The sequence below is a fragment of the Cibotium barometz genome, chromosome 40, assembly GCF_041138505.1.
Source record: "Cibotium barometz isolate CiBa-2024 chromosome 40, ASM4113850v1, whole genome shotgun sequence".
In the NCBI taxonomy this organism is placed as follows: domain Eukaryota; kingdom Viridiplantae; phylum Streptophyta; class Polypodiopsida; order Cyatheales; family Cibotiaceae; genus Cibotium; species Cibotium barometz.
Genome location: NC_141085.1, coordinates 43227089 through 43252534, shown reverse-complemented (window position 1 = coordinate 43252534; position 25446 = coordinate 43227089). Strand labels below are relative to the sequence as shown.

The 25446-nt window shown below is 43.5% G+C and overlaps 1 protein-coding gene across 2 annotated transcripts in view; it reads right to left on the bottom strand.

Annotated features, from left to right (window-relative positions):
• The window catches only part of LOC147615532 (uncharacterized), a 29565-nt gene extending 5852 nt beyond the window's left edge, over positions 1-23713 (bottom strand). Inside the window, exons 1-7 of one of the 2 annotated variants that reach the window (XM_086778945.1) lie at positions 23490-23713; positions 23304-23396; positions 23108-23221; positions 22745-22786; positions 22508-22637; positions 22317-22409; positions 14959-15079 (exon numbers count right to left, since the gene is read on the bottom strand). In XM_086778945.1, coding sequence (XP_086635071.1) covers positions 14988-15079; positions 22317-22409; positions 22508-22637; positions 22745-22786; positions 23108-23221; positions 23304-23396; positions 23490-23642 — 717 coding nt within the window. In that variant the 5' untranslated portion in view covers positions 23643-23713 and the 3' untranslated portion in view covers positions 14959-14987. Of the gene's footprint in view, positions 1-14865; positions 15080-22316; positions 22410-22507; positions 22638-22744; positions 22787-23107; positions 23222-23303; positions 23397-23489 lie in introns of those variants that run through there. The other variant, XM_086778944.1, reaches the window with a different exon arrangement.
• Between the last annotated feature and the right edge of the window lie 1733 nt (positions 23714-25446).

Genomic DNA, 25446 nt, shown 5'->3' with positions numbered 1-25446 from the left:
CGATGTTTTCAAACCTGTTAAAATATAAATAAAAGTTAGAATAATAAAGTCAAACCGTCTAATTAATATATATAGCCAATAGTAATAGAGTAGGGAGGTAATTAGAATTCTTACCAGAACAATCGCTGTATCCTGGAAAGTCATGCATTGTCCACATCAACACTGCTTTTAAGTCGAAGTGTCGAGAGGAGGGAGGCCTACTAATGTCCACCACCGCAACACCTCTCCATAGTTCCTCCAACTCATCAATCAGTGGTTCAAGATAAACATCCATATGCTTGACTTTATGTTTCCCTGGAATTAGAAGGGATAACATAAGATGTCCCTTCTTGATCGCCATTGATGGTGGAAGGTTATAATTCACCAGCACAACTGGCCACACGCTGTACGCGGTGCTTTTGAAACCAAATGGATTCACTCCATCCATACCCAGGCCAAGTCTCAAGTTTCTGGGCTCTGTTTTAAAGCTGGGCCACTCATCTTCAATATGCTTCCAAGCAGGAGTGTCTGCGGGAATTCTCCACATGCCATCATCCGATCGATGTGAGGAATGCCATGACATGAGCTCTGCTATGGATTTGCACTTGAACATGTGTTTGATGCGAGGAATTATAGGAAAGTGTCGCAAGACTTTACGAGGTACATCAAAACTCTTCATATCTGTTCTGTACCTTGCTTCACCACAAGTGGGACATGTCAGAGCCTCCTTATGCGTCCCACGAAAGAGAATGCAATCATTGACGCATGCATGTATTTTATCATAATCCAGTCCTCCAAGAGATGTCACATAGCGCCTCGCTATGTCTCTTGAGGTGGGCAGTCTATTTTCCTTTGGAAGCATATTTGACAATAGCCTGCATCCAATATCATCAATTATAATTAGTCTTAAATCCTAAACCTTAAACCACTAATTCAAATTTATAAGTTAGAATGCTTACTTCAACAATGCGTCAAGACTTGCATTGCTCCATCCATAAACTGTTTGTATATTAAGTAGTTCAAGGGAAGCACGTAAAACTGAGAATGTGCACCCTTTAAACACCGGTGTCGATGAAGCTTTATAAAGATGCTCTTGTTCCATATCATCGTCGTCCATACCTTTGGGATCATCCTTAAAAAGATTCCGCACCATATCATCAAGCACCTCCTCTTCCACAACTTCGTGAGGTGCAGGGCTATTGTCGTCCCTTTCCCACTCATCTCTGACATTAGATCCCGAAGCTCCAGCATCATCTCGTCGACGCTTTACGTGCTCTCGTCGCGCGTAGGGTACCATGTTAGGGTGTGGTACTGCATCCTGCTTCAATTTATCAAATTATATGTTACAACTCTATTAATTTAATTTGGATACCATGAGTCATTTGAATACCATCAATTTACATCTACTCACCTCTAAACCTGTTTGATTCCATTCTCCATACATGGAGATATGATTCAAGGTAATTCGACGTGCTCGTACAATGCATCCTTGACATCGATTACACATACATTTGATCCGTTGTCCCAACCACACATCGCGATTACGATGACGCATTGTCTCATCTTCCTCAGAACTGCTTGAAGAGGTTGATGACATCCTGTGTACAAACCAGAAAACACAAACTCATTATATATTTTTAATGAAAGCACAAAAACGCGTGTATTCACGCGGCTATCTCCTAAAATTTGCGTGTATAAACGCGGCTACTTCCTAAAAAACGCGTGTATTCACGCGGCTAATTTCTGCAAAACGCGTGTATAAACGCAGCTAAAATCATGTAGACGCGAATATACCTGCGCTTATAAACGCGAACATAAACGCACCCATAAACGCGGCGGCATATTTAAACTAAACATAGCCCGCCTTCCCCAAATATAGATTTTGAACTTAGAAATCAACAGTGCACCTGTTTTCGCCTCTTCCAACAGCAAAGAAGGAGCAGAGAAAGGAGCACACACACGGGAGAAAGAGGGAGCAGAGAAGGAGCAGAGAGGACTCACTTTTTCAGAGGTGAGTCACTTTGTCCTGTGCCTTGTCTCTTTTGTCAGATTTGTTTACTTTGCTCTTTGCTCTTTGGGTTTGTCTTTTTGCACACGATTGGGTTGCTGCATCCTGACAGGGGCGACAATGGCTGGTCCTTTTATAAGGACATTCTGTTTTTGTCGGGGGTCGGTCTTTTCGAGAAATTTTTTTCACAGGTCGCGTGTAAGAACGCGTGTAGGAGCGCGTGTAACCTGTCTGCAGAGTTTTTCCACGCGCATATACACGCGTTTTTTGCCGGGTATATACACGCGTTTTTTGACGGGTGTATACACGCGTTTCTGCAGACAGAAAACTGCGGCGTTTCAGATTTCATGGTTTGCAGGCATTTGACTTGTGTAATGACAATGTGTGAGTAAAGAGACAGCCCATGATGTACATGATGATGTTTGTTGCAGGTTCTTTATGGATATTCCAGGTTCTTCATCCGATCCATTTGCGTACAGCAATTGGTTGATGGAGATGATGAATCACTTTGGGCGCCAACCTGGTCCGGTTGAGCTTACAGAGTATATGTATGTCCATCCCCCTCCTTCCCTGCCTGGTGTCTATACCCCTATCGCGAGTATCCAGGGCACTCCAGTGCCGTCTATTCCTCCGAGTCCGACGAGACGGCATGCAGCTTCTCCTCTTCCACGTCCACCGAGGAGACATACCTCGTCCCAGACACACTCACGTACACCCTCACAGCCACCATCACGTGCTCCCTCAGAGCCACCGTCACGTCAGGGCTCACAGCCACCGTCACGTAGACAATCCCCCAGTCGTGACTCCACCCGCAGCAGTAGGAAGAGTGGGAGTGGGGGAGGATGCGGCGGGTGCTTTGGTGGGGGAGGTGGGGGAGGTGGGGGAGGTAGTAGGGCACGGGGTGAGAGAGGAGATAGAGGGAGAAGAGTTAGAGGAGACAGTTCGGAAGAGGAGGAGATGAGAGAGATGGAGAGAGTGGTTTGCTATGATGTGACGGATAGGGGCGGGATAGTGATGGATGCGAGGGGGAGGGAGGTAATGGAATACATGCGTGGGGTAGTATCAAACTCATATAGAAATTGTTTTATTAAATTTAAAGATCAAAATAGCCGATTAGTTGGGGAGGTGATAGAGGCTGTACACAGTCGGTACCCCAATCCCCCACATGCTACATTCTCGGATGTATGGGGAAGGACGCGAATAAGGGAGATCTTAAGTAATAAAAGATCTCACCTTAAAAAACTCGCGTACGATGACCGGCTAAATGTAGCTGCGGGTGGCTATCCTGCCGAGAAACCTGCCACTGCGCACAAACGCGAGTGGAAGGAGGCAAAGAAACGAGCAGAGGGTGGCGTGAAGAGCAGGCAGCATGTGGAGGCACGACGGATCCAGATGGAGACCGTTGGATCTTCGCATTTCGGATCTGGCGGCGTCGAGTCATGGGAGGCAGAGTTCGTAAGTATCCTGTCACTTTATTTGATTGTTTACTTAATTCATTGATTCTATGAATTGTTTTAATCTTACAAATTGTGTTGATTATGATACAGCGACGGGTTACGGGGAGGAAGCCCACAACCCACGATACTGCGTATGCTCGCCGGCATAGCAGACGTGACACGTGGGCCATCTTCAGAGCCGAGGGACGTATTATGGACGCGCAGTTTGAGTTGGCCATGAGACCATACGGTCGACAGGTACTTGAAAATTCGTAACGAATGGTTTTGGTTTATTGAATTGCATATATATATATATATATACTTATATACTATAATTTACTTGAACAGGCACAAGCTGCTGATGATCCACCGGCCGCCGCTGCAGAGGGTGGACGTGAGCACTACTCCTCGGACATTCCGACCGATGCGAGCTCATCTGAGCATGAGGGGAGCACCGAGTCATCATCTGGGTCTGAGTAGTACTCAGATTTGTAGTATCACATTCCATATTTAGGATGTGATTGTATATATTTTTTTGTAAACTCAAGCCATGGGCTACTTCGAGATATGGACTCCCTTGTATACATGTATGAAATTTTGATAGTAATATTGAATTGATTGATCGATAGTATTACATTCATGGCTGTCTTGAATCGTGTAATGACAATGTATGCATTCATGTCGTTCTTGTCTTAATCTCCCTCGTGCATATGTTCTTCGTGGATGGTCTAATGGGATGGTCTAATGCACCAAAAACCCTAAACCAGAGAGTGCTATTGGGTGCTGGAATGCTGGAACAGTATTCAGGCACCAAATAGCACTCTCTGGATTTTTTTTTTTGCTCTCTGTTCGCGTGTATAAACGCATCAAAACTGCTAAAAATTGCGTGTATCTGCGCGGATACACTGGAAATAACGCATGTATACACGCGTATAAACTGGCAGTAACGCGTGTATAAGCGCATCTAAATAAAAGAAACGCGTGTACAGACGCAAGTAGAAACGCGGCTGGGACATTGGAATTGAACAGGACGCGGCTATACACCCGTGTATAACCGCGTCTAATGGAACAAGATGCGTGTATACTAGCGTGTATTAACGCGTCTGCAAAAAAAAACGCGGCTACACACCCGTGTATACGCGCGTCTGAGAGGCACTGTACACGCGTTTTTACACGCATGTCTCTGGCCGCGAGAATACACGCGCTGATACACGGGCCCGCTACTTTTTTTCACAAGTCATTTTTAGCGGCTAAGAGCGCGGGTATGAGCCCAATCCCTTGTAGTGAGATACACACAACACGAGGTATATGGCAACCCCAATCTCAACAATCATAATGGTGGCTATCTAAACGTGTTCTTAGAGCTCAAAATTATCCATGCTACCACACCCCAGAAACAACAAACCCAATAACCTAAGAAACCTAAGGCCAAAACAACATGTGCTTTTTATTCCAATTAGCAACTCACCAATTCACCCAATAGGTGTGGGTCGTCCTAGATGGGTTTCTTTTAGCTCAAGGTTTTATGAGGGAAAATAATCTATTTGGATTCCAAAAAGAAAACTTACCAAACTTACACAATTATTGCACCAACAAAAACTTCTATCGAAAGGTGGGAAGTCAATATGAAGGGGAAATCATAACCACCATAAACATGTAATTTCTAATGTAAGTATGAAGTCCCTTTCCACCTCCCTTTCCATCCTAATAATTAACCCTAAGAATACGAAAAACTTACCCTTTTGGCTAGGTGGAAACAGAACCATGAGTTAGAAGGAAAGACATAGAAGCTAAATAAAGACAAGAAAAACTCAGATGAAGATGCTAGACAACATTGCACATAAATATGACTAAACTCATGGGAATTGATGAAAAAGAGGAATGGGAAGTTAAGCCTACACAATTGTGGTTTCCTATTCTAGAGGGTAACAACTTTGGGGTTGCATATGCCAAAGGGTAGTAATTTTGTATGCAAATTAGGTCTTCTATATTGGGGTGCAAGCCACAACTGAATGTCTTACGAGACTTGGACTTCTCTTGGGAAACCCCCATTGTCTTCCGTGCATGAGTAAAACTAGTTGGTAACCGAATGACATATTGTATGGGTGTGTAAAAGTGAGTTTGACATAGCTAATCACATATAGTTGGTAACCGAATGACATATAGTTGGTAATCACATATAGCTAATCACATATAGTTGGTAACCGAATGACATATAGTTGGTAATCACATATAGCTAATCACATATAGTTGGTAACCGAATGACATAGCTAATCACATATAGTTGGTAACCGAATGACATATTGTATGGGTGTGTAAAATTGAGTTTGACATAGCTAATCACATAATAGAAGGAAATTTCTTTAAAATGCCTCCGAGTGATCTATCAAAGAGCTCTTGTTTTGGGAAGAAATTGGATGGGTCATTATTATAGATTTATGATGGACTAGGATTCTAGAATTGCTTCATTGAAAGTTTTCAGCCAACAAGTAAATATTCTCCTTTTGGAAGACAAAACTATAAACCTACCTAATGAATAAATTATTTTAGCTATGCCTTGGAATGTATGAGGCATGCACCCTCAGTTCCAAATATGTCTTAGACACTACAAGACAATGCTGCCATACACGCGTTTCATACACGCGATAAATTACGAACGCGTGTATGGTCGCGCCTGTATTTGAATAGAATCGGGCGCGTGTATTTTTGCATTTAAATTCGCGTGTATGTTTGCATTAATCAACGCGTGTATAAACGCGTCTATATACACGCAGTAATACACGCATCTATACACGATAATATTCACGGGGTAATACTCGCTATTATACACGGATAAATACACGCTACTATACACGGATTAATACACGCATGGCAGAGAAAAACTGAAAAAAAACTGAATTCCTTTACAAAATTAAAAACTATTTTCCTTAAACCATCTCATAGTACATTACAGTATACATCATTACACAATCCCACTACATGCATTTACAACAATGAAATATATTCAAAAATAAATCATATTGCATATGAGATGATGGAAATGTCATCAATTTAGAACATACAGTGACGGATTGGTTAGGGTTCGATCTCATCTTCAATAAGATCCATCCTTGCCAAACGATCAACATCAATATCCATTTGATCAATTGGTAAGGCTACGATTAAATTTATTCCACTATCGATATTCTGTACTCCATTGATAATGGTATCGATGTCCTGATCATCCTCATCAACATCACCATCATCCTCAATGGTAGGGTCATTCTCATGATCATGAGAAATGGCATGCTCATCCTCATTATCACGATCATCTCTTATTTCTTGATCATCGATCACAACATCTTCAATGGCATGTTCGACGTCATCTTCATTGCGGCTTGTTACATCCTCCATATGCTCCATATCAGTGAATGTATTATACATCACTTTGGAACGTGGTGCAATAGGGATGACGTACCACAAACCATCAGCATACTCATGTACTAACGAGGGGAGAAATCGATGATGATTATCGAATATAGTCTTACACAAACCATCAGCATACTCATGTACTAATGAAGGGCCACAAACAGGACATGCATGTTTACCCGATGTTTTCAAACCTGTTAAAATATAAATAAAAGTTAGAATAATAAAGTCAAACCGTCTAATTAATATATATAGCCAATAGTAATAGAGTAGGGAGGTAATTAGAATTCTTACCAGAACAATCGCTGTATCCTGGAAAGTCATGCATTGTCCACATCAACACTGCTTTTAAGTCGAAGTGTCGAGAGGAGGGAGGCCTACTAATGTCCACCACCGCAACACCTCTCCATAGTTCCTCCAACTCATCAATCAGTGGTTCAAGATAAACATCCATATGCTTGACTTTATGTTTCCCTGGAATTAGAAGGGATAACATAAGATGTCCCTTCTTGATCGCCATTGATGGTGGAAGGTTATAATTCACCAGCACAACTGGCCACACGCTGTACGCGGTGCTTTTGAAACCAAATGGATTCACTCCATCCATACCCAGGCCAAGTCTCAAGTTTCTGGGCTCTGTTTTAAAGCTGGGCCACTCATCTTCAATATGCTTCCAAGCAGGAGTGTCTGCGGGAATTCTCCACATGCCATCATTCGATCGATGTGAGGAATGCCATGACATGAGCTCTGCTATGGATTTGCACTTGAACATGTGTTTGATGCGAGGAATTATAGGAAAGTGTCGCAAGACTTTACGAGGTACATCAAAACTCTTCATATCTGTTCTGTACCTTGCTTCACCACAAGTGGGACATGTCAGAGCCTCCTTATGCGTCCCACGAAAGAGAATGCAATCATTGACGCATGCATGTATTTTATCATAATCCAGTCCTCCAAGAGATGTCACATAGCGCCTCGCTATGTCTCTTGAGGTGGGCAGTCTATTTTCCTTTGGAAGCATATTTGACAATAGCCTGCATCCAATATCATCAATTATAATTAGTCTTAAATCCTAAACCTTAAACCACTAATTCAAATTTATAAGTTAGAATGCTTACTTCAACAATGCGTCAAGACTTGCATTGCTCCATCCATAAACTGTTTGTATATTAAGTAGTTCAAGGGAAGCACGTAAAACTGAGAATGTGCACCCTTCAAACACCGGTGTCGATGAAGCTTTATAAAGATGCTCTTGTTCCATATCATCGTCGTCCATACCTTTGGGATCATCCTTAAAAAGATTCCGCACCATATCATCAAGCACCTCCTCTTCCACAACTTCGTGAGGTGCAGGGCTATTGTCGTCCCTTTCCCACTCATCTCTGACATTAGATCCCGAAGCTCCAGCATCATCTCGTCGACGCTTTACGTGCTCTCGTCGCGCGTAGGATACCATGTTAGGGTGTGGTACTGCATCCTCCTTCAATTTATCAAATTATATGTTACAACTCTATTAATTTAATTTGGATACCATGAGTCATTTGAATACCATCAATTTACATCTACTCACCTCTAAACCTGTTTGATTCCATTCTCCATACATGGAGATATGATTCAAGGTAATTCGACGTGCTCGTACAATGCATCCTTGACATCGATTACACATACATTTGATCCGTTGTCCCAACCACACATCGCGATTACGATGACGCATTGTCTCATCTTCCTCAGAACTGCTTGAAGAGGTTGATGACATCCTGTGTACAAACCAGAAAACACAAACTCATTATATATTTTTAATGAAAGCACAAAAACGCGTGTATTCACGCGGCTATCTCCTAAAATTTGCGTGTATAAACGCGGCTACTTCCTAAAAAACGCGTGTATTCACGCGGCTAATTTCTGCAAAACGCGTGTATAAACGCAGCTAAAATCATGTAGACGCGAATATACCTGCGCTTATAAACGCGAACATAAACGCACCCATAAACACGGCGGCATATTTAAACTAAACATAGCCCGCCTTCCCCAAATATAGATTTTGAACTTAGAAATCAACAGTGCGCCTGTTTTCGCCTCTTCCAACAGCAAAGAAGGAGCAGAGAAAGGAGCACACACACGGGAGAAAGAGGGAGCAGAGAAGGAGCAGAGAGGACTCACTTTTTCAGAGGTGAGTCACTTTGTCCTGTGCCTTGTCTCTTTTGTCAGATTTGTTTACTTTGCTCTTTGCTCTTTGGGTTTGTCTTTTTGCACACGATTGGGTTGCTGCATCCTGACAGGGGCGACAATGGCTGGTCCTTTTATAAGGACATTCTGTTTTTGTCGGGGGTCGGTCTTTTCGAGAAATTTTTTTCGCAGGTCGCGTGTAAGAACGCGTGTAGGAGCGCGTGTAACCTGTCTGCAGAGTTTTTCCACGCGCATATACACGCGTTTTTTGCCGGGTATATACACGCGTTTTTTGACGGGTGTATACACGCGTTTCTGCAGACAGAAAACTGCGGCGTTTCAGATTTCATGGTTTGCAGGCATTTGACTTGTGTAATGACAATGTGTGAGTAAAGAGACAGCCCATGATGTACATGATGATGTTTGTTGCAGGTTCTTTATGGATATTCCAGGTTCTTCATCCGATCCATTTGCGTACAGCAATTGGTTGATGGAGATGATGAATCACTTTGGGCGCCAACCTGGTCCGGTTGAGCTTACAGAGTATATGTATGTCCATCCCCCTCCTTCCCTGCCTGGTGTCTATACCCCTATCGCGAGTATCCAGGGCACTCCAGTGCCGTCTATTCCTCCGAGTCCGACGAGACGGCATGCAGCTTCTCCTCTTCCACGTCCACCGAGGAGACATACCTCGTCCCAGACACACTCACGTACACCCTCACAGCCACCATCACGTGCTCCCTCAGAGCCACCGTCACGTCAGGGCTCACGGCCACCGTCACGTAGACAATCCCCCAGTCGTGACTCCACCCGCAGCAGTAGGAAGAGTGGGAGTGGGGGAGGATGCGGCGGGTGCTTTGGTGGGGGAGGTGGGGGAGGTGGGGGAGGTAGTAGGGCACGGGGTGAGAGAGGAGATAGAGGGAGAAGAGTTAGAGGAGACAGTTCGGAAGAGGAGGAGATGAGAGAGATGGAGAGAGTGGTTTGCTATGATGTGACGGATAGGGGCGGGATAGTGATGGATGCGAGGGGGAGGGAGGTAATGGAATACATGCGTGGGGTAGTATCAAACTCATATAGAAATTGTTTTATTAAATTTAAAGATCAAAATAGCCGATTAGTTGGGGAGGTGATAGAGGCTGTACACAGTCGGTACCCCAATCCCCCACATGCTACATTCTCGGATGTATGGGGAAGGACGCGAATAAGGGAGATCTTAAGTAATAAAAGATCTCACCTTAAAAAACTCGCGTACGATGACCGGCTAAATGTAGCTGCGGGTGGCTATCCTGCCGAGAAACCTGCCACTGCGCACAAACGCGAGTGGAAGGAGGCAAAGAAACGAGCAGAGGGTGGCGTGAAGAGCAGGCAGCATGTGGAGGCACGACGGATCCAGATGGAGACCGTTGGATCTTCGCATTTCGGATCTGGCGGCGTCGAGTCATGGGAGGCAGAGTTCGTAAGTATCCTGTCACTTTATTTGATTGTTTACTTAATTCATTGATTCTATGAATTGTTTTAATCTTACAAATTGTGTTGATTATGATACAGCGACGGGTTACGGGGAGGAAGCCCACAACCCACGATACTGCGTATGCTCGCCGGCATAGCAGACGTGACACGTGGGCCATCTTCAGAGCCGAGGGACGTATTACGGACGCGCAGTTTGAGTTGGCCATGAGACCATACGGTCGACAGGTACTTGAAAATTCGCAACGAATGGTTTTGGTTTATTGAATTGCATATATATATATATATATACTTATATACTATAATTTACTTGAACAGGCACAAGCTGCTGATGATCCACCGGCCGCCGCTGCAGAGGGTGGACGTGAGCACTACTCCTCGGACATTCCGACCGATGCGAGCTCATCTGAGCATGAGGGGAGCACCGAGTCATCATCTGGGTCTGAGTAGTACTCAGATTTGTAGTATCACATTCCATATTTAGGATGTGATTGTATATATTTTTTTGTAAACTCAAGCCATGGGCTTCTTCGAGATATGGACTCCCTTGTATACATGTATGAAATTTTGATAGTAATATTGAATTGATTGATCGATAGTATTACATTCATGGCTGTCTTGAATCGTGTAATGACAATGTATGCATTCATGTCGTTCTTGTCTTAATCTCCCTCGTGCATATGTTCTTCGTGGATGGTCTAATGGGATGGTCTAATGCACCAAAAACCCTAAACCAGAGAGTGCTATTGGGTGCTGGAATGCTGGAACAGTATTCAAGCACCAAATAGCACTCTCTGGATTTTTTTTTTTGCTCTCTGTTCGCGTGTATAAACGCGTCAAAACTGCTAAAAATTGCGTGTATCTGCGCGGATACACTGGAAATAACGCGTGTATACACGCGTATAAACTGGCAGTAACGCGTGTATAAGCGCATCTAAATAAAAGAAACGCGTGTACAGACGCAAGTAGAAACGCGGCTGGGACATTGGAATTGAACAGGACGCGGCTATACACCCGTGTATAACCGCGTCTAATGGAACAAGATGCGTGTATACTAGCGTGTATTAACGCGTCTGCAAAAAAAAACGCGGCTACACACCCGTGTATACGCGCGTCTGAGAGGCACTGTACACGCGTTTTTACACGCATGTCTCTGGCCGCGAGAATACACGCGCTGATACACGGGCCCGCTACTTTTTTTCACAAGTCATTTTTAGCGGCTAAGAGCGCGGGTATGAGCCCAATCCCTTGTAGTGAGATACACACAACACGAGGTATATGGCAACCCCAATCTCAACAATCATAATGGTGGCTATCTAAACGTGTTCTTAGAGCTCAAAATTATCCATGCTACCACACCCCAGAAACAACAAACCCAATAACCTAAGAAACCTAAGGCCAAAACAACATGTGCTTTTCATTCCAATTAGCAACTCACCAATTCACCCAATAGGTGTGGGTCGTCCTAGATGGGTTTCTTTTAGCTCAAGGTTTTATGAGGGAAAATAATCTATTTGGATTCCAAAAAGAAAACTTACCAAACTTACACAATTATTGCACCAACAAAAACTTCTATCGAAAGGTGGGAAGTCAATATGAAGGGGAAATCATAACCACCATAAACATGTAATTTCTAATGTAAGTATGAAGTCCCTTTCCACCTCCCTTTCCATCCTAATAATTAACCCTAAGAATACGAAAAACTTACCCTTTTGGCTAGGTGGAAACAGAACCATGAGTTAGAAGGAAAGACATAGAAGCTAAATAAAGACAAGAAAAACTCAGATGAAGATGCTAGACAACATTGCACATAAATATGACTAAACTCATGGGAATTGATGAAAAAGAGGAATGGGAAGTTAAGCCTACACAATTGTGGTTTCCTATTCTAGAGGGTAACAACTTTGGGGTTGCATATGCCAAAGGGTAGTAATTTTGTATGCAAATTAGGTCTTCTATATTGGGGTGCAAGCCACAACTGAATGTCTTACGAGACTTGGACTTCTCTTGGGAAACCCCCATTGTCTTCCGTGCATGAGTAAAACTAGTTGGTAACCGAATGACATATTGTATGGGTGTGTAAAAGTGAGTTTGACATAGCTAATCACATATAGTTGGTAACCGAATGACATATAGTTGGTAATCACATATAGCTAATCACATATAGTTGGTAACCGAATGACATATAGTTGGTAATCACATATAGCTAATCACATATAGTTGGTAACCGAATGACATAGCTAATCACATATAGTTGGTAACCGAATGACATATTGTATGGGTGTGTAAAATTGAGTTTGACATAGCTAATCACATAATAGAAGGAAATTTCTTTAAAATGCCTCCGAGTGATCTATCAAAGAGCTCTTGTTTTGGGAAGAAATTGGATGGGTCATTATTATAGATTTATGATGGACTAGGATTCTAGAATTGCTTCATTGAAAGTTTTCAGCCAACAAGTAAATATTCTCCTTTTGGAAGACAAAACTATAAACCTACCTAATGAATAAATTATTTTAGCTATGCCTTGGAATGTATGAGGCATGCACCCTCAGTTCCAAATATGTCCTAGATACACACAACACGAGGTATATGGCAACCCCAATCTCAACAATCATAATGGTGGCTATCTAAACGTGTTCTTAGAGCTCAAAATTATCCATGCTACCACACCCCAGAAACAACAAACCCAATAACCTAAGAAACCTAAGGCCAAAACAACATGTGCTTTTCATTCCAATTAGCAACTCACCAATTCACCCAATAGGTGTGGGTCGTCCTAGATGGGTTTCTTTTAGCTCAAGGTTTTATGAGGGAAAATAATCTATTTGGATTCCAAAAAGAAAACTTACCAAACTTACACAATTATTGCACCATTTTGGCTAAATTGAACCTCATCCAAAGTGTTGACAAATTTTCACACAAAGTTCATTTTTGGATGGCATCCAACATGCCAATACTAGTGAGAATTCCTCCCACATGAATGTTATATAGTTAACAAATCGATTAAAAGGACCTCACATGGTGGGATTGACCTTACAATTGATTAGACTCATTCATAGCTATGATAAAATTTTTGTTTCTGTGGCTACTATGTGTCATGGGAGTGTTGAGACTGTAGATTAAAAAAGAAGGGCTTTTGTAGTAGGAAGAAAAGATCTTGTTGAAAGCTACTTCACCATCAATAATAAACCCAAGCTTGCAAGAGTGCCTCACTCATGCATCCAGCACATATGATAGAGGCCTCATCGCCATCGACAGCCCATAGACCCTCACTATTTTCTTGTACAACATGACATATTTGCATTATGCCTAAGTAGGGCACTACATTTCAAGATTCATGCATTAGCCAGAATGAATTACATTGTGACCCATGTACATATTAAAAAAAAACATATGGCAGCTGGTTGATCCATATCTCGATTATTAATCGCCAATGTGAAGGCAGAGTTTCATCATGGCCTTCCAACTCCTTAATTTCATAATTGATCTTAACAACTGCCAATCACTAATCCTTGTTAATGACAATGCATTCTATGATCCATTTTCTCAATAATTATGCAACCCAACTTATTAAACTCATATCATACAATCCCAGTTCTTAACTTTTATTGTGTGATCCATGTTGACATATTGCAAGCTCAAGCAAGCAAGGGAAAGGTACATGATACATATAAGAAGAGTTTTAACCCTGAAAGAAAGAATAAGAAAAGCATAAAGCAATCAGAGGTGGAAAAGGTAGATCGACCCTAAGATTCTTTGGGGAAACTTTGTTTCAAAACATGTTTTCTTTTTTAGATCTATGGACTTGCCTCGGAGACCGCGATCTAGTAACCTAGGAGATTACATGCAGGATTTGAGACTTCTTTTGAATGCTCTTAGTAGTAGCGAGAGGCAAACAGGCCAAAGCTTGGCACACCTAGCCCATCATCCCATAACCAGCCCATTGTCCCACACACCCCCCTCTTCCTACACCATAGATAGCTGGGTCAAAGCTTGGCAAACCCAGTCGATCATCTCACACTGTAGACAGCTAGGCACACCCAGTCAATCATCTCACATTGTAGACAACTAGGCAAGTCAGTGAGAGTTTGCATCGTAGGTCTCAATAGTGTGGTGGCAGCCACCATAGCATGATAGAATGTTAACCCATTCCCAGGGTTAACAAGAATTACCACCATTATCTTACATCAAAGAGTCAAGGTAGATACACCAAAGGGTCATACATTCAAGATATGAAGCAATGGTGTCCAAATCTACAACTTGGACAGGCACCCGTAATGGTCCAATGGAAAACTTAAGGTGATTCCCGCTTCAAGAGCATGTGGTAGTAAGTTAGGAGGTTGTTTTTGTTGTTAATGTGGTTTTAATGCTCTTAGGGCTTAGTTTGCATCCATCACATTAAACAATGCAATCTTTATTTATATTTGCACCTTTGTATAATTTCTGACTTTAGGAAATATAACCACTCCTAGAGCTAAGGTGTATGCTCACCCAAATACAAAACATAGAATTCAATATTATCACATTATTTTCACTGAGTCACATGATTGATCTTTGGTATTTTTAGAGATGTCTTGAAGAAAGGCCCCGATTGCCAATATGCCTTCCTCATCTAGAAAATGCAACAACAACACAAAACACATGTGAATGAGCTCATGTAAAAGACTCTAGTTTAAAAAACCATCAATATAAAGGGAATGTGATTTGTTGCACCCCCAAGCATCAAAAGGTAATTTATTTTTGCAGACACACCCTCTTTGGTTTTGACAATTACATAAGCACATGCCGAACCAACTTTGTGATGCACATCAAGCCATACACACAAAGAAATACAATCAATTCACATTAGCACCTTAATTCACAATTTAAAGGTCTAAAGGATTAATTGTTGCATGCATTATGAGGATTGCAAGAAAGTCAAATTATAATTACTCTATCATTAACAACCTATGTCTCTCTATCCACCCTCTCTCTCTCTCTCTCTCTCTATATATATATATATATATATGTATATATATATATATATGTATATATATATGTACATGTATATATATATGTATGTATCTGTATATATATATGTATGTATATATATATATATACATACATATATATATACAGATACATATATATATATACATATAAATATATATACACATACATACATATATATATATATATATATATATATATATATATATATATAGAGAGAGAGAGAGAGAGAGAGGGGGGGGGGTGGATAGAGAGATATAGGTTGTTAATGATAGAGTATTAATAATTTAACTTTCTTGTATATATATATATATATGTATGTATGTATGTATGTATGTATATTAGCTATCTCTCTCTCTCTCTCTCTCTCTCTCTCTCTCTCTCGTCAAAGTCTTTTAGAGACCCAAATATCTCCTTAGACATGTGATAATGCCATGATGATTCCCATTGGCCTTCACTATCACATTCATGCATTAATGGCATGGAATATGGACATGAAACCTTACTTGCACACATAAGAGGCAAGATTATGTGCCTAGAGTAGGATATGGTCCCGTTTGGGCTATTTGGACAATCTAATTGTTGGTTGAACAGGTCAAGCGGTGAGACGATAGGTCGAGCGAGCTAGAAAGATGGTCGATTTTGCCTCCTCACATAGGTAGATATTTCTTTTTTTTTTCCTCTTGGAAAAAGATCCTTCTATTAGTTAAAGAAAAAAACAGCCTAAATACAAACTCGCCTCATTTGAGGGTGGGAATCACCTGATCATAAGGGGAAGAGACGTTTCTCCTCCGGTTGGCCATCTCTGTGAAGATCCATTTGGTACTCCGTGGCCAAGGGCCCCTAAGACTCAGAGTGCGGGCTAAAATTCGAGCCAATAGGAAATCCTTCCACGGCTCACCACTGGGAGAAGGAGTCCTCTAATAATCAGCTTGCCCAACAAGGCGTAACTCTGAATAGCTGGGTCGATGAGGCTTAGCCCCCCGCTACGACATGGCTGAATAATCACTCTCCATGCCACCTTGGCCTTGGCTGGCCTCCCATCACTTCCGGCCCATAAGAAATTATGTATCAATAGTTATACCTCGCCAATACATGCCCAAGAAAAGGCCCAACATGAAGTGATGTACCACATGGTGGCAAGAAGTACCTGGTTCGCCACCACTAGCACCCTGCCTGGTAAAGGAGAGCCTTGCTAAGCTCCAATATAGAAGCTTTTTCCGAATACTTGGAAGAAGCGGGATGAGAGCTGCAGTTCGGTGGGAGAGATATCAATGCCAACCTGGCAACTAAGATATCGAACTGGAGTGCCCCCCGAGCTCCAATGGAAATCCTCAACTGATCACCAAGTTAGAGCAGGTGCTAAGCCTACCCAAAAACCACATGACTTGTGCCAGTTGATCTATGCTTCTAATGTACGGCAAAAGACCTCGATTGCCTCTAAAAATCTCTGTAGATTCCCCATATATGCTACAAGGAAAGCTGACGTGTCATCTACAAACTCTAAGTCCAGTAGCTCCTCCGACGTGTGCAGGGGAAGATGCAATCCCTGAGCCCGGTCTCTTGGGCGGAGAGAAAACTACTCATGGACTCGGTGACGAATAGGAAGAGGTAAGGTACTAAAAGATAGCCCTATCGAACCAAGCGAGAGAGGGGGAATCTGTTGCCCCATGGGCTCCCTGAATGAGAACCTGGCTGTGTGAGGCTGAGTAAAGTCCTAAGACTCCATGAATCCACTCCATGGGAAATTCCATCTGGCTCATAGTGCCATCTAGAAACCTCCAATCCACCCTATCCATTAGGAACTCAATGGAGTCTTCTTGGGCCCTTTTATTTGGCAGTTTAAGGGAGTCAAACCTTTTCTTTTAAGAAGAAACATTTTCTAATTAGAAGCTTCAAAACGGCTACTTTATTCGAATTTGAATTTTGGGGGGAAAATGGAATTTAAAATCTAGCGGATAAAACCATATCATGTAGCATATCTATGGAAAGCTCTTGATGCGTAGATCACGGATCTGTAATCTCCGCTCAAATCGAAGCTTGTATGTAGAAGTTATGGAGGTCCGAAAATTGTAAAATTGCCCCCTCCCCTTTTTGGGGGAAAAAGTGCATCCTTTGACCACTCTTACACCTCTCTTACAAACCATTGGTTTTTGCTTACATGGCGGGCTCCTATTTGTCAAAAAGTTAAACGTTTCCATAACCTCATGGCAAATTAAAGGGCCCAAAAAGACTCCATTGAGTTCCTAATGCATAAGCTTTCTCAAATTCTAGGAGTAGCATAATGAGGTCCTGCTACCACATCCTGGCCAAAGCTGTTGCCTCCCAAAAGGTAAAGATGTTATCCAGAATACTCCAATACTGAATAAAGCCAATCTAAGTGTTGTGGATCAAGTCTAGGAGAAAAGGCTGAAGTCTCCTGCTAATGGCATTGGCCAAGATCTTATAGGTTGTCCCTAGAAGAGTAATGGGTCTCCACTGTTGGATCCATTCTGTCACCACCCTCCTTGGGAATCAAGTGAATCAAGCCCTCTAAGAGCCTCTCTGGCATGGCACCTATAATCATAATCTCATTGAAGGAAACTCAAAGGCCACCTTCCATGAGGTTCCAATGGCAAGAGAGAAGGAGACTGGAAGCCCGTCTACCCCTGGGAATTTTCCCCTAGGAAGTGTCGTGAATGCCTCCACCAACTCCTCTCGGTAGTAAATGGTGTCAATAAGAATTACCAAAGAGAAGGGGGAACCACCTCCCTCGTATGCCGCCATACCCTCTCGGTAGTAAATGGTGTCAATGGCAAGAGAGAAGGAGACTGGAAGCCCGTCTACCCCTGGGAATTTTCCCCTAGGAAGTGTCGTGAATGCCTCCACCAACTCCTCTCGGTAGTAAATGGTGTCAATAAGAATTACCAAAGAGAAGGGGGAACCACCTCCCTCGTATGCCGCCATACCCTCTCGCGTGCGTTTACCACCTGTGAAGATGTTGGGACACCAAGAGGGACCGAAAAAAGTCAGTGGTGATGGCTCTCACCTGGGGGGATCTGAAACAATAGCTCCATCCTAGCCATGCAACCTGTGAATACCATCTCACCTCCTATGGGGGATGGCTATCTCAAAGAAATCCCGTGCGACTCTGTCACCTGCTTGAGTCCAGAAAGAGGCCTTGGCATGATACATGTACTTCACCCTCCTCTCCTCTATGGATCTAATCTCCGTGTGCGAGCGGCGGAAAGCTGACTCTCGATCCACTTGCTATCCAGGTAACTCTCCTGAAGCCACAATAAAGAGGCAAGACTCCTCCACAAACTCCTCTTCTTCTCTCGAAAACCCTGTGATCAGCTTTGGGTGCCTCCTGCAAGAAACTTTTGATCTCCCCTAAGCCCTCATCCACCAATGTGCACGCAACAAAGCCTGAAAGAAAATCCAATCCCACCCATATCTGCTCTATTATGCTACATATCTTGGGGTCCCGAATGAGGCTTTCCAGATATCCTTGGGCTCACATGCATGTCATGCCTCCAAGTATCCTCTAAGGACAAAATAACTAGGGCTTGATCAGATAATGAAGTACCTACCACAATCATACTCCCTCGACTGCAAGTGCACTCATCAAAATAAAACTTGTCAAGTCTAGAGAGGTTGGGGGTGGTGCTCCTCCTATCTGATCTCGAGAAGCTAAGGCTCCCAGGGCTAAGCCCAAACTTTGGAAGATGCCAAGGGTCCTATCCCCTGACTACAAGAATCATCTCCCCTGAGGTTGAGTACTCTGCTCCTAAAACTGTAGCCGTGCCACCTCCAAGTATGTCCTCTGTTGCCTCTATCATGTTAAAGTCACCGCCCAACCACCAAAAGTCAGCCTAAGGGAGGGCCTATCATAAAGAGCTCCAGAAGAGGGCTTTACCTGTAGTAGCAGTAAAATCGGAGCTTAAACATTGAGGAACCCAATGCTGTCCTCTCCAATAGCAATGGTAATCCATTGTGCTTGCCCCGAGACAATTAATCCTAAGCCAGTCAGTGCCAAAAGCAGCTACTCATTGACAAATATACACATCCCTTCGTGCGTCCTTGAGGATGGGGACTAGAAAGTATGACTCCTTCCTGGAAGAATCTTCTCGCATCTGCGGGGCGGGTGTGCCCCTCTAAGAGATGATGCTCCTAGAGGAAAAGAATGTCTATGGGTCCCCCCACTATGGCCCTCTGAAGCTTGCCTCATAGGACTCCTTAATGAAAGCACTCAGACCCCCTTAAACCCTGAATGTTCCACGAAACAATCTGCATATTAATCTTAGTGCGATGTAGCACTAGCAAAACTGCCCTCCACTCGAAGAGTCTTGGGGGCGAGGGTTTAGAACAGGGAACAATCACAATCCATGTGGGGGGACAAAGGCGCACTAGTTGGACACTAATCTTGTCCTCCATGTGATGCCACTCTGTACGAGCAGGCGCATATGCATGATTCAGACTCCATCGATCATAGTAGAGGTATTTGTAAGAGGGGGAAAGAGGTACCATAGCCGATGTATGTATAAACACAAAGAGAAGCTCCTCCAGACTGGAGGCTACCATCCCCCTATCTTGGCCTCCAAGCTCCATCCTAGCCAAAAGGCCAAAAATGGGTGAGAATGCCGGTGATGTAGAGATCATGGAGATGGTGGGAGAGCTTCAATGCCTCACCTTGGATGGTAGCTGCCACTAAATCAGGATGCCACTCTGTCCTCCCAGAGCGGCTGCACTGAAGGGGAAAGAGAAGATTATCGTGCCACTCTAGCGTAGAGGGCCTAGAGTGGTGAACAGGGGCTACTGTTCACCAGAAGAAATTGTAGTCCACAAACTATCCCACGATCTTAGGGGCCCCACCTGGGGACTCTGGCAGGAGAGCCCTCACCAGGGAGGCAGCAATGGTCATCTCTACTGGGGCTCGAAAAAGTGGTGAATCAAGCGATGGGCTGATCCCGTCGGTTGCCTCTGCTTCAGGTCAACGGCTGGTGGGGGTGACAAGAGTGCTCTAGAAAGGCAGAAGGGGGGGTGGGAGGGAGGGAGGGAGGGCTCGGATGATAAGGCGGGGTAGAGTGCGCTACTACGGTAGGTAAAGTCGATGTCGAGATTGGGGGGGGAGGTGGGGTGGCGGGGGCGAGAGATGGCGGAGGGGCGGAGAGGCCGGGGAGGGGTGCTACTATGAGGGATCCATCGGAGAGGAAAGATGAGGGGAGGGGCTCGCTCTGGGGACTCAAAGAGGCCAGCCTCTCAGAACACTAGGGGTCGAGGGGGATCTCAATGAGGAATTGGCTGGCATACTGGTGGGGCCGTAGGGGCCTACTTAGAGACTTGGAGAGGGCACGTCACCAACGGGAAAATGCTAACATAAATGCTCATAACGGTTCTCTAACAGAACCAAATCCTCCTGAGATCTGCCAACCTAGCGCGCTCGGCGACAAACAGCATTCGGCTCTCTGGTGGTCGTCTGCTGGCAGCCCGCAACCGTCTGTAGGGTCACCCAAAGTCGGGGCCTAGTGCTCTCTGCTGCCTAAGGACCTGACCTCTCTCTACCCCCTGGTGAGGGTCAACATGAGAACCAAGGGGAAGAAACATCAGAGGCGGTCTCCTGGATTGTTGCGGAGGGAAAGCTCAAGCTAAATGACCCATCTGTCTGCAAATGAAGCATTGGCCTAGACGGCCAGAATACTCCACACGCTGTTGTATGGGGTCACCTCGGAGGCTAGGAATAAATATACAATGTGGTACAGACTCCAATGAGGCCACACAGATGCAGAGGGATAGAATCCCAACTGTCCTTGCGAGGGCCGAGGGGCAACGGTGGGGGGGGAGACTCCATCACTCTCCTGATGGCACCACCAATCACCGAGAGAAGGGGAAGGTACTCCTTCCTAAGGCATGGGAAGCAAACTATCACTAGGAAGCCTGAAACGCCAGTCATGGGTCAGACGCAAGATCAAGGCATGCTGCCACTGTGCAAAGAAGGCCTGCGCCATACGCAGTTCGACAAGGCAAGTCGAATTGCACCTGGTAGTAGTATCCACGTCCTAGAGGGTGAATATCGATGATCTTTGCAGGTTCGCCAATAAGGTTGGCTTGAAAAACATCCCTGAGTTGTTTGCACGCAGAGTGGCTACTAACAATTTTGCAGACCAAGGTGGAGGCCTCAAGTGAGGCCACAGTCATGGTGGCAAAAACTTGTAGATCCGCTTCGGAGAAGGAAATGCAATTAACGGTGGCTTCGGTTGGGGATGACAGAGCGGCTCCCTGAGGGGGAAGACCAAAATAAACCAAAGCTTGCCTAATAAAGCTGAAAACCCCAGAAGCCAGGAAGCATCAACCTGCACCACGGGAGGGGAGAGAGGAGAGAGACGGGGAAACGAAGAGGAGGAAGGAAATAAAGGAGGGGGGCCAGGCTGCCAGCTGAGAGAAAAAAAGGGGAGGGGCAGGAGATGGGGGGCATCCAAAAAAGAAAAAAGAGGGGGGAGGGGGAGGCACTGAGCAGCGAAGAGAGGGAAGGGGGGTGTGCAGCAAAGAGGGGGAGGCGGGCAAAAAAGTGGACAATGGGCTAGGGGGAGGGCGCAGGCGACGCCAGGCAAGCGGGGGATCATGCAAGGAGCGTGCGCACTACCGTGTCATCTTAAATCATGACTCCACTTACAATGCCCATAGGTAGATGTTTCTATGTATAGGCCCTTTTGTTTCGCCCCTTAATTGATAGATCTGTAGCCCCTTATATGCATCTTCCACCAAGTTGTTGTGCTACTTAGTATTATGTGTTATATAATTTGGTCTCATGGAGCCCTAGCAAGCATTAATCTCTCTCTCTCTCTCTCTCTCTCTCTCTCTCTCTCTCTCTCTCGGAGTACCTAGCCATGGTAAAGTATCCAGCCGAACGACAACAGGGTTCTCAAAGGCAAGCAAGAGATCTTCATTTCTAGTTTTGAACTGGTCATTCGTCCCTGTAATGGCACAGATTAATGATGAGTGAAAAGTTTCACAAATGATGTTACCGTTACTGGAGATAGATTATGAGGTTAGAGAGCATATGTATCATGACCTATGACGTGCACAGATGGACACTTGATAGGTTGTGAATAACAATCCTTCCATTTATGCTCGCCAGTAATCTCTCCACCGGACATAATAATAACAAAGCGCAAAGCTGGAATGGACGTGAGAGCTAGCCCCTATTCAAAGAAAAACGGATCCACCACCGTCCCCAAAAAAAAAAGAGAGAGAGTAAGCAAATAGACACTCGCTTTGGCAAAATTATTATGGTTAGAATATACTTGACCTGCTGTTGCATGCCCGCAAGAGCTGCTGACAGAAAAGCACCCTACACAACCAGCAAATCAATCATCGTCATTGCTGCAGGATAATCCAGGTGCCGCTGTCTGCCTGCGTGCGTGCGAGAGTGTGTGTGTGTGTGTGTGTGTGTGTGAGAGAGAGAGAGAGAGAGAGAGAGAGACGTGTGTGTGTGTGTGTGTGAAGCACGTGTGTCTGCATGCACGAGTGACGTGAGAGAGAGACCGAGCTGCCTTCATGGAATACAGCAGCTGGCTGTAGCGCCGCACAAGTCAGCTGCATGTGCGACGTATGCGTATACTGCACATTGCGTGCGTGCGTTCGTTCGTTTTGGGAGGATTCATAAAACCACCTGCGAGTATCCTAAAATACCATCAAACGGGCCGTGCTTTTCCATGAAACTCGAGATAAACTGTATGCATTCATCCAAATTCAAGTATTTGACATGATCATCTGTCTCGCCGCTCTGCAGAAAATGTAGAACTAGCTGGTATCAGGCAAGGATATGAGAGGGTCGAATTAGTGATCAGAGTGATGATGCTGCGTACCTCCTCGTACTGAAACCACTCGTAGTAGGGCGGCGGGAAGCTCCCCTCGACGCTAGATGTTCCAGTAGCTGGAAACGGGGCATCCAGAAAGACCTACAGGGATCATCATCATAAGTTAAACAGAGCCGAAAACCAATATTTAGGAAAAGTTTGAACAGATCAAGATCAGAGGACAGAACATAGAACCGTATCCAGGAGGTCAAGGACTGTGTAATGCCATGACTTATTTAATTGTCTTTCCATGATGCTGGCGCTGGTGCGGAAGCCGTGCAGGCACAGCACACGCAGCTTCTGCTTCTGGGAAGGCGATGCCGCCGACGTGCGAGCAGGAAGACTCATGGCGCGTAGCTTGTACTTGAAACTCTGGCTATGGCGATGGCTATCCAGAAGTGAGGGCAGCTAGGGCGCTTTTGTTGTGGCCGTTTCAATTTAATTAACCCGAATTAAACAAACTTTTCATTTGACCTACCTTCTGGAAATCAATAACAATTGTTTCTTATGTTTTTCCACATACCGGTTTTTTAATTTTTAAATTTAAAAAATCAGATCAATATAGGGGGAGTTAGAATCCCCTTCCAACAAATTTTGTATGAAAAAAATAAGAAAGGGTGAGAAAAAGGTTTAAGGCCCACTACCCCACCCACTTTTCTAAGAAATTTTTTGGTGAGGTCTTTAAATGAGGTGGAGAATTAGTTTCTAAAGCATACTTGGAAGGCTCACCCCCAAGGTATGGGTGCTTACAAGGACTGGCCCTTCGTTCAAGAGGCATGGGATCATGCATTTCTTTTCCACCTCATTTAAAGTCCTTTGAAAAAAAAACACCAGAAAATTGGGTGTACCTTAAATCTTTTTCTCACCCTTTCCACCAAAGCAAGAGTGTGGACACACACACAACCCCACCCCCCCCCCTCCCCACACCCCCCACCACGAAAGAAACATATATGTGCCTATGAGTGTACCAATAAGTATCTAAGTTAGGAGTTAGAGAGTCTCTAGCCAAAAGTCTTTTTGTAATCCTTTTCTTTTTCTCTCATAATATAATCTACTTTTCCTTTTGTTTATTAAAGAGATTCAAATATTCACATAAAATCACCACCATATAAAATTTTCACAGGTAACAAATTTCAAAATTTTAAAAAATCTTCTCATCTTATTCCTTCTCAAATTGATAGAAGATTTAATTTTACTTAAATTGAAGTGTAAAGAAAATGTTTGTTCAAAATTACATTGAGCCTACTTATAATCAAAACATTAAATCCATACTTATGCTCCTATATTCTTGCATTTTTTAAAGGCCCTTCCAAACAAATCCAACGATTGTGGATAAGGTGAGAGCAATGTTAGAAACAAAGCATTCTCTTTTTTCAAGGCTCTAATTGGAAAAGATTCAACCAAAACTTTAATTATGAAACCAATTGGTAGATTTGTGAAGGAAAAATCGACCAAGGTAAAGGCCTCTCCTTATTTTGACTAGACAAAGATAATATTTTTTCCAATAGAGGGTAAGGGTTTGGTCAAGAAATATACATCATTGAAGAAAATGGGCACTCAAGGTGGGCCCCCTCTATAGAGGTGGCACTAACACCTGTAACTTGAGATGACATCTTTGCAAAACTTACTCATTGTATAACTACAGCATGGCATACCAACATTATTTTACTAGAGAAGGCAACCAATATTTTGAGTTAGTCATTTGTACGAGCTCAAAATATTGGTTGCCTTCTCTAGTAAAATAATGTTGGTATGCCATGCTGTAGTTATACAATGAGTAAGTTTTGCAAAATTCAACAAAATCTGCCAAATTTTGAAGATTTGAAAATAACCATCAACACCATTGACTTTTAAAATATTAGAATAGATGTTGGTTGGGGATATTATTGTTTAAGAATTAAAACATTGCAAGACACCTTAAACAAGTTGAGAGTACAAAGAATCCAATATGAAATATGCAAAAATACCCTATGAAATGATAAAACAAACTAGTTTTGAAAGTCTATGACTAGTTAATATAGCTTTGGTTTTGTGTGTGTAAATCAAGCTAAAATTTTAAAACTAAAAAAAAAAGATTAGATATATACTACTTTAAGTGATTTCATTTTCACTACATGAGGTCTATCGATACTTTCTACCAACGTTTTGAAGG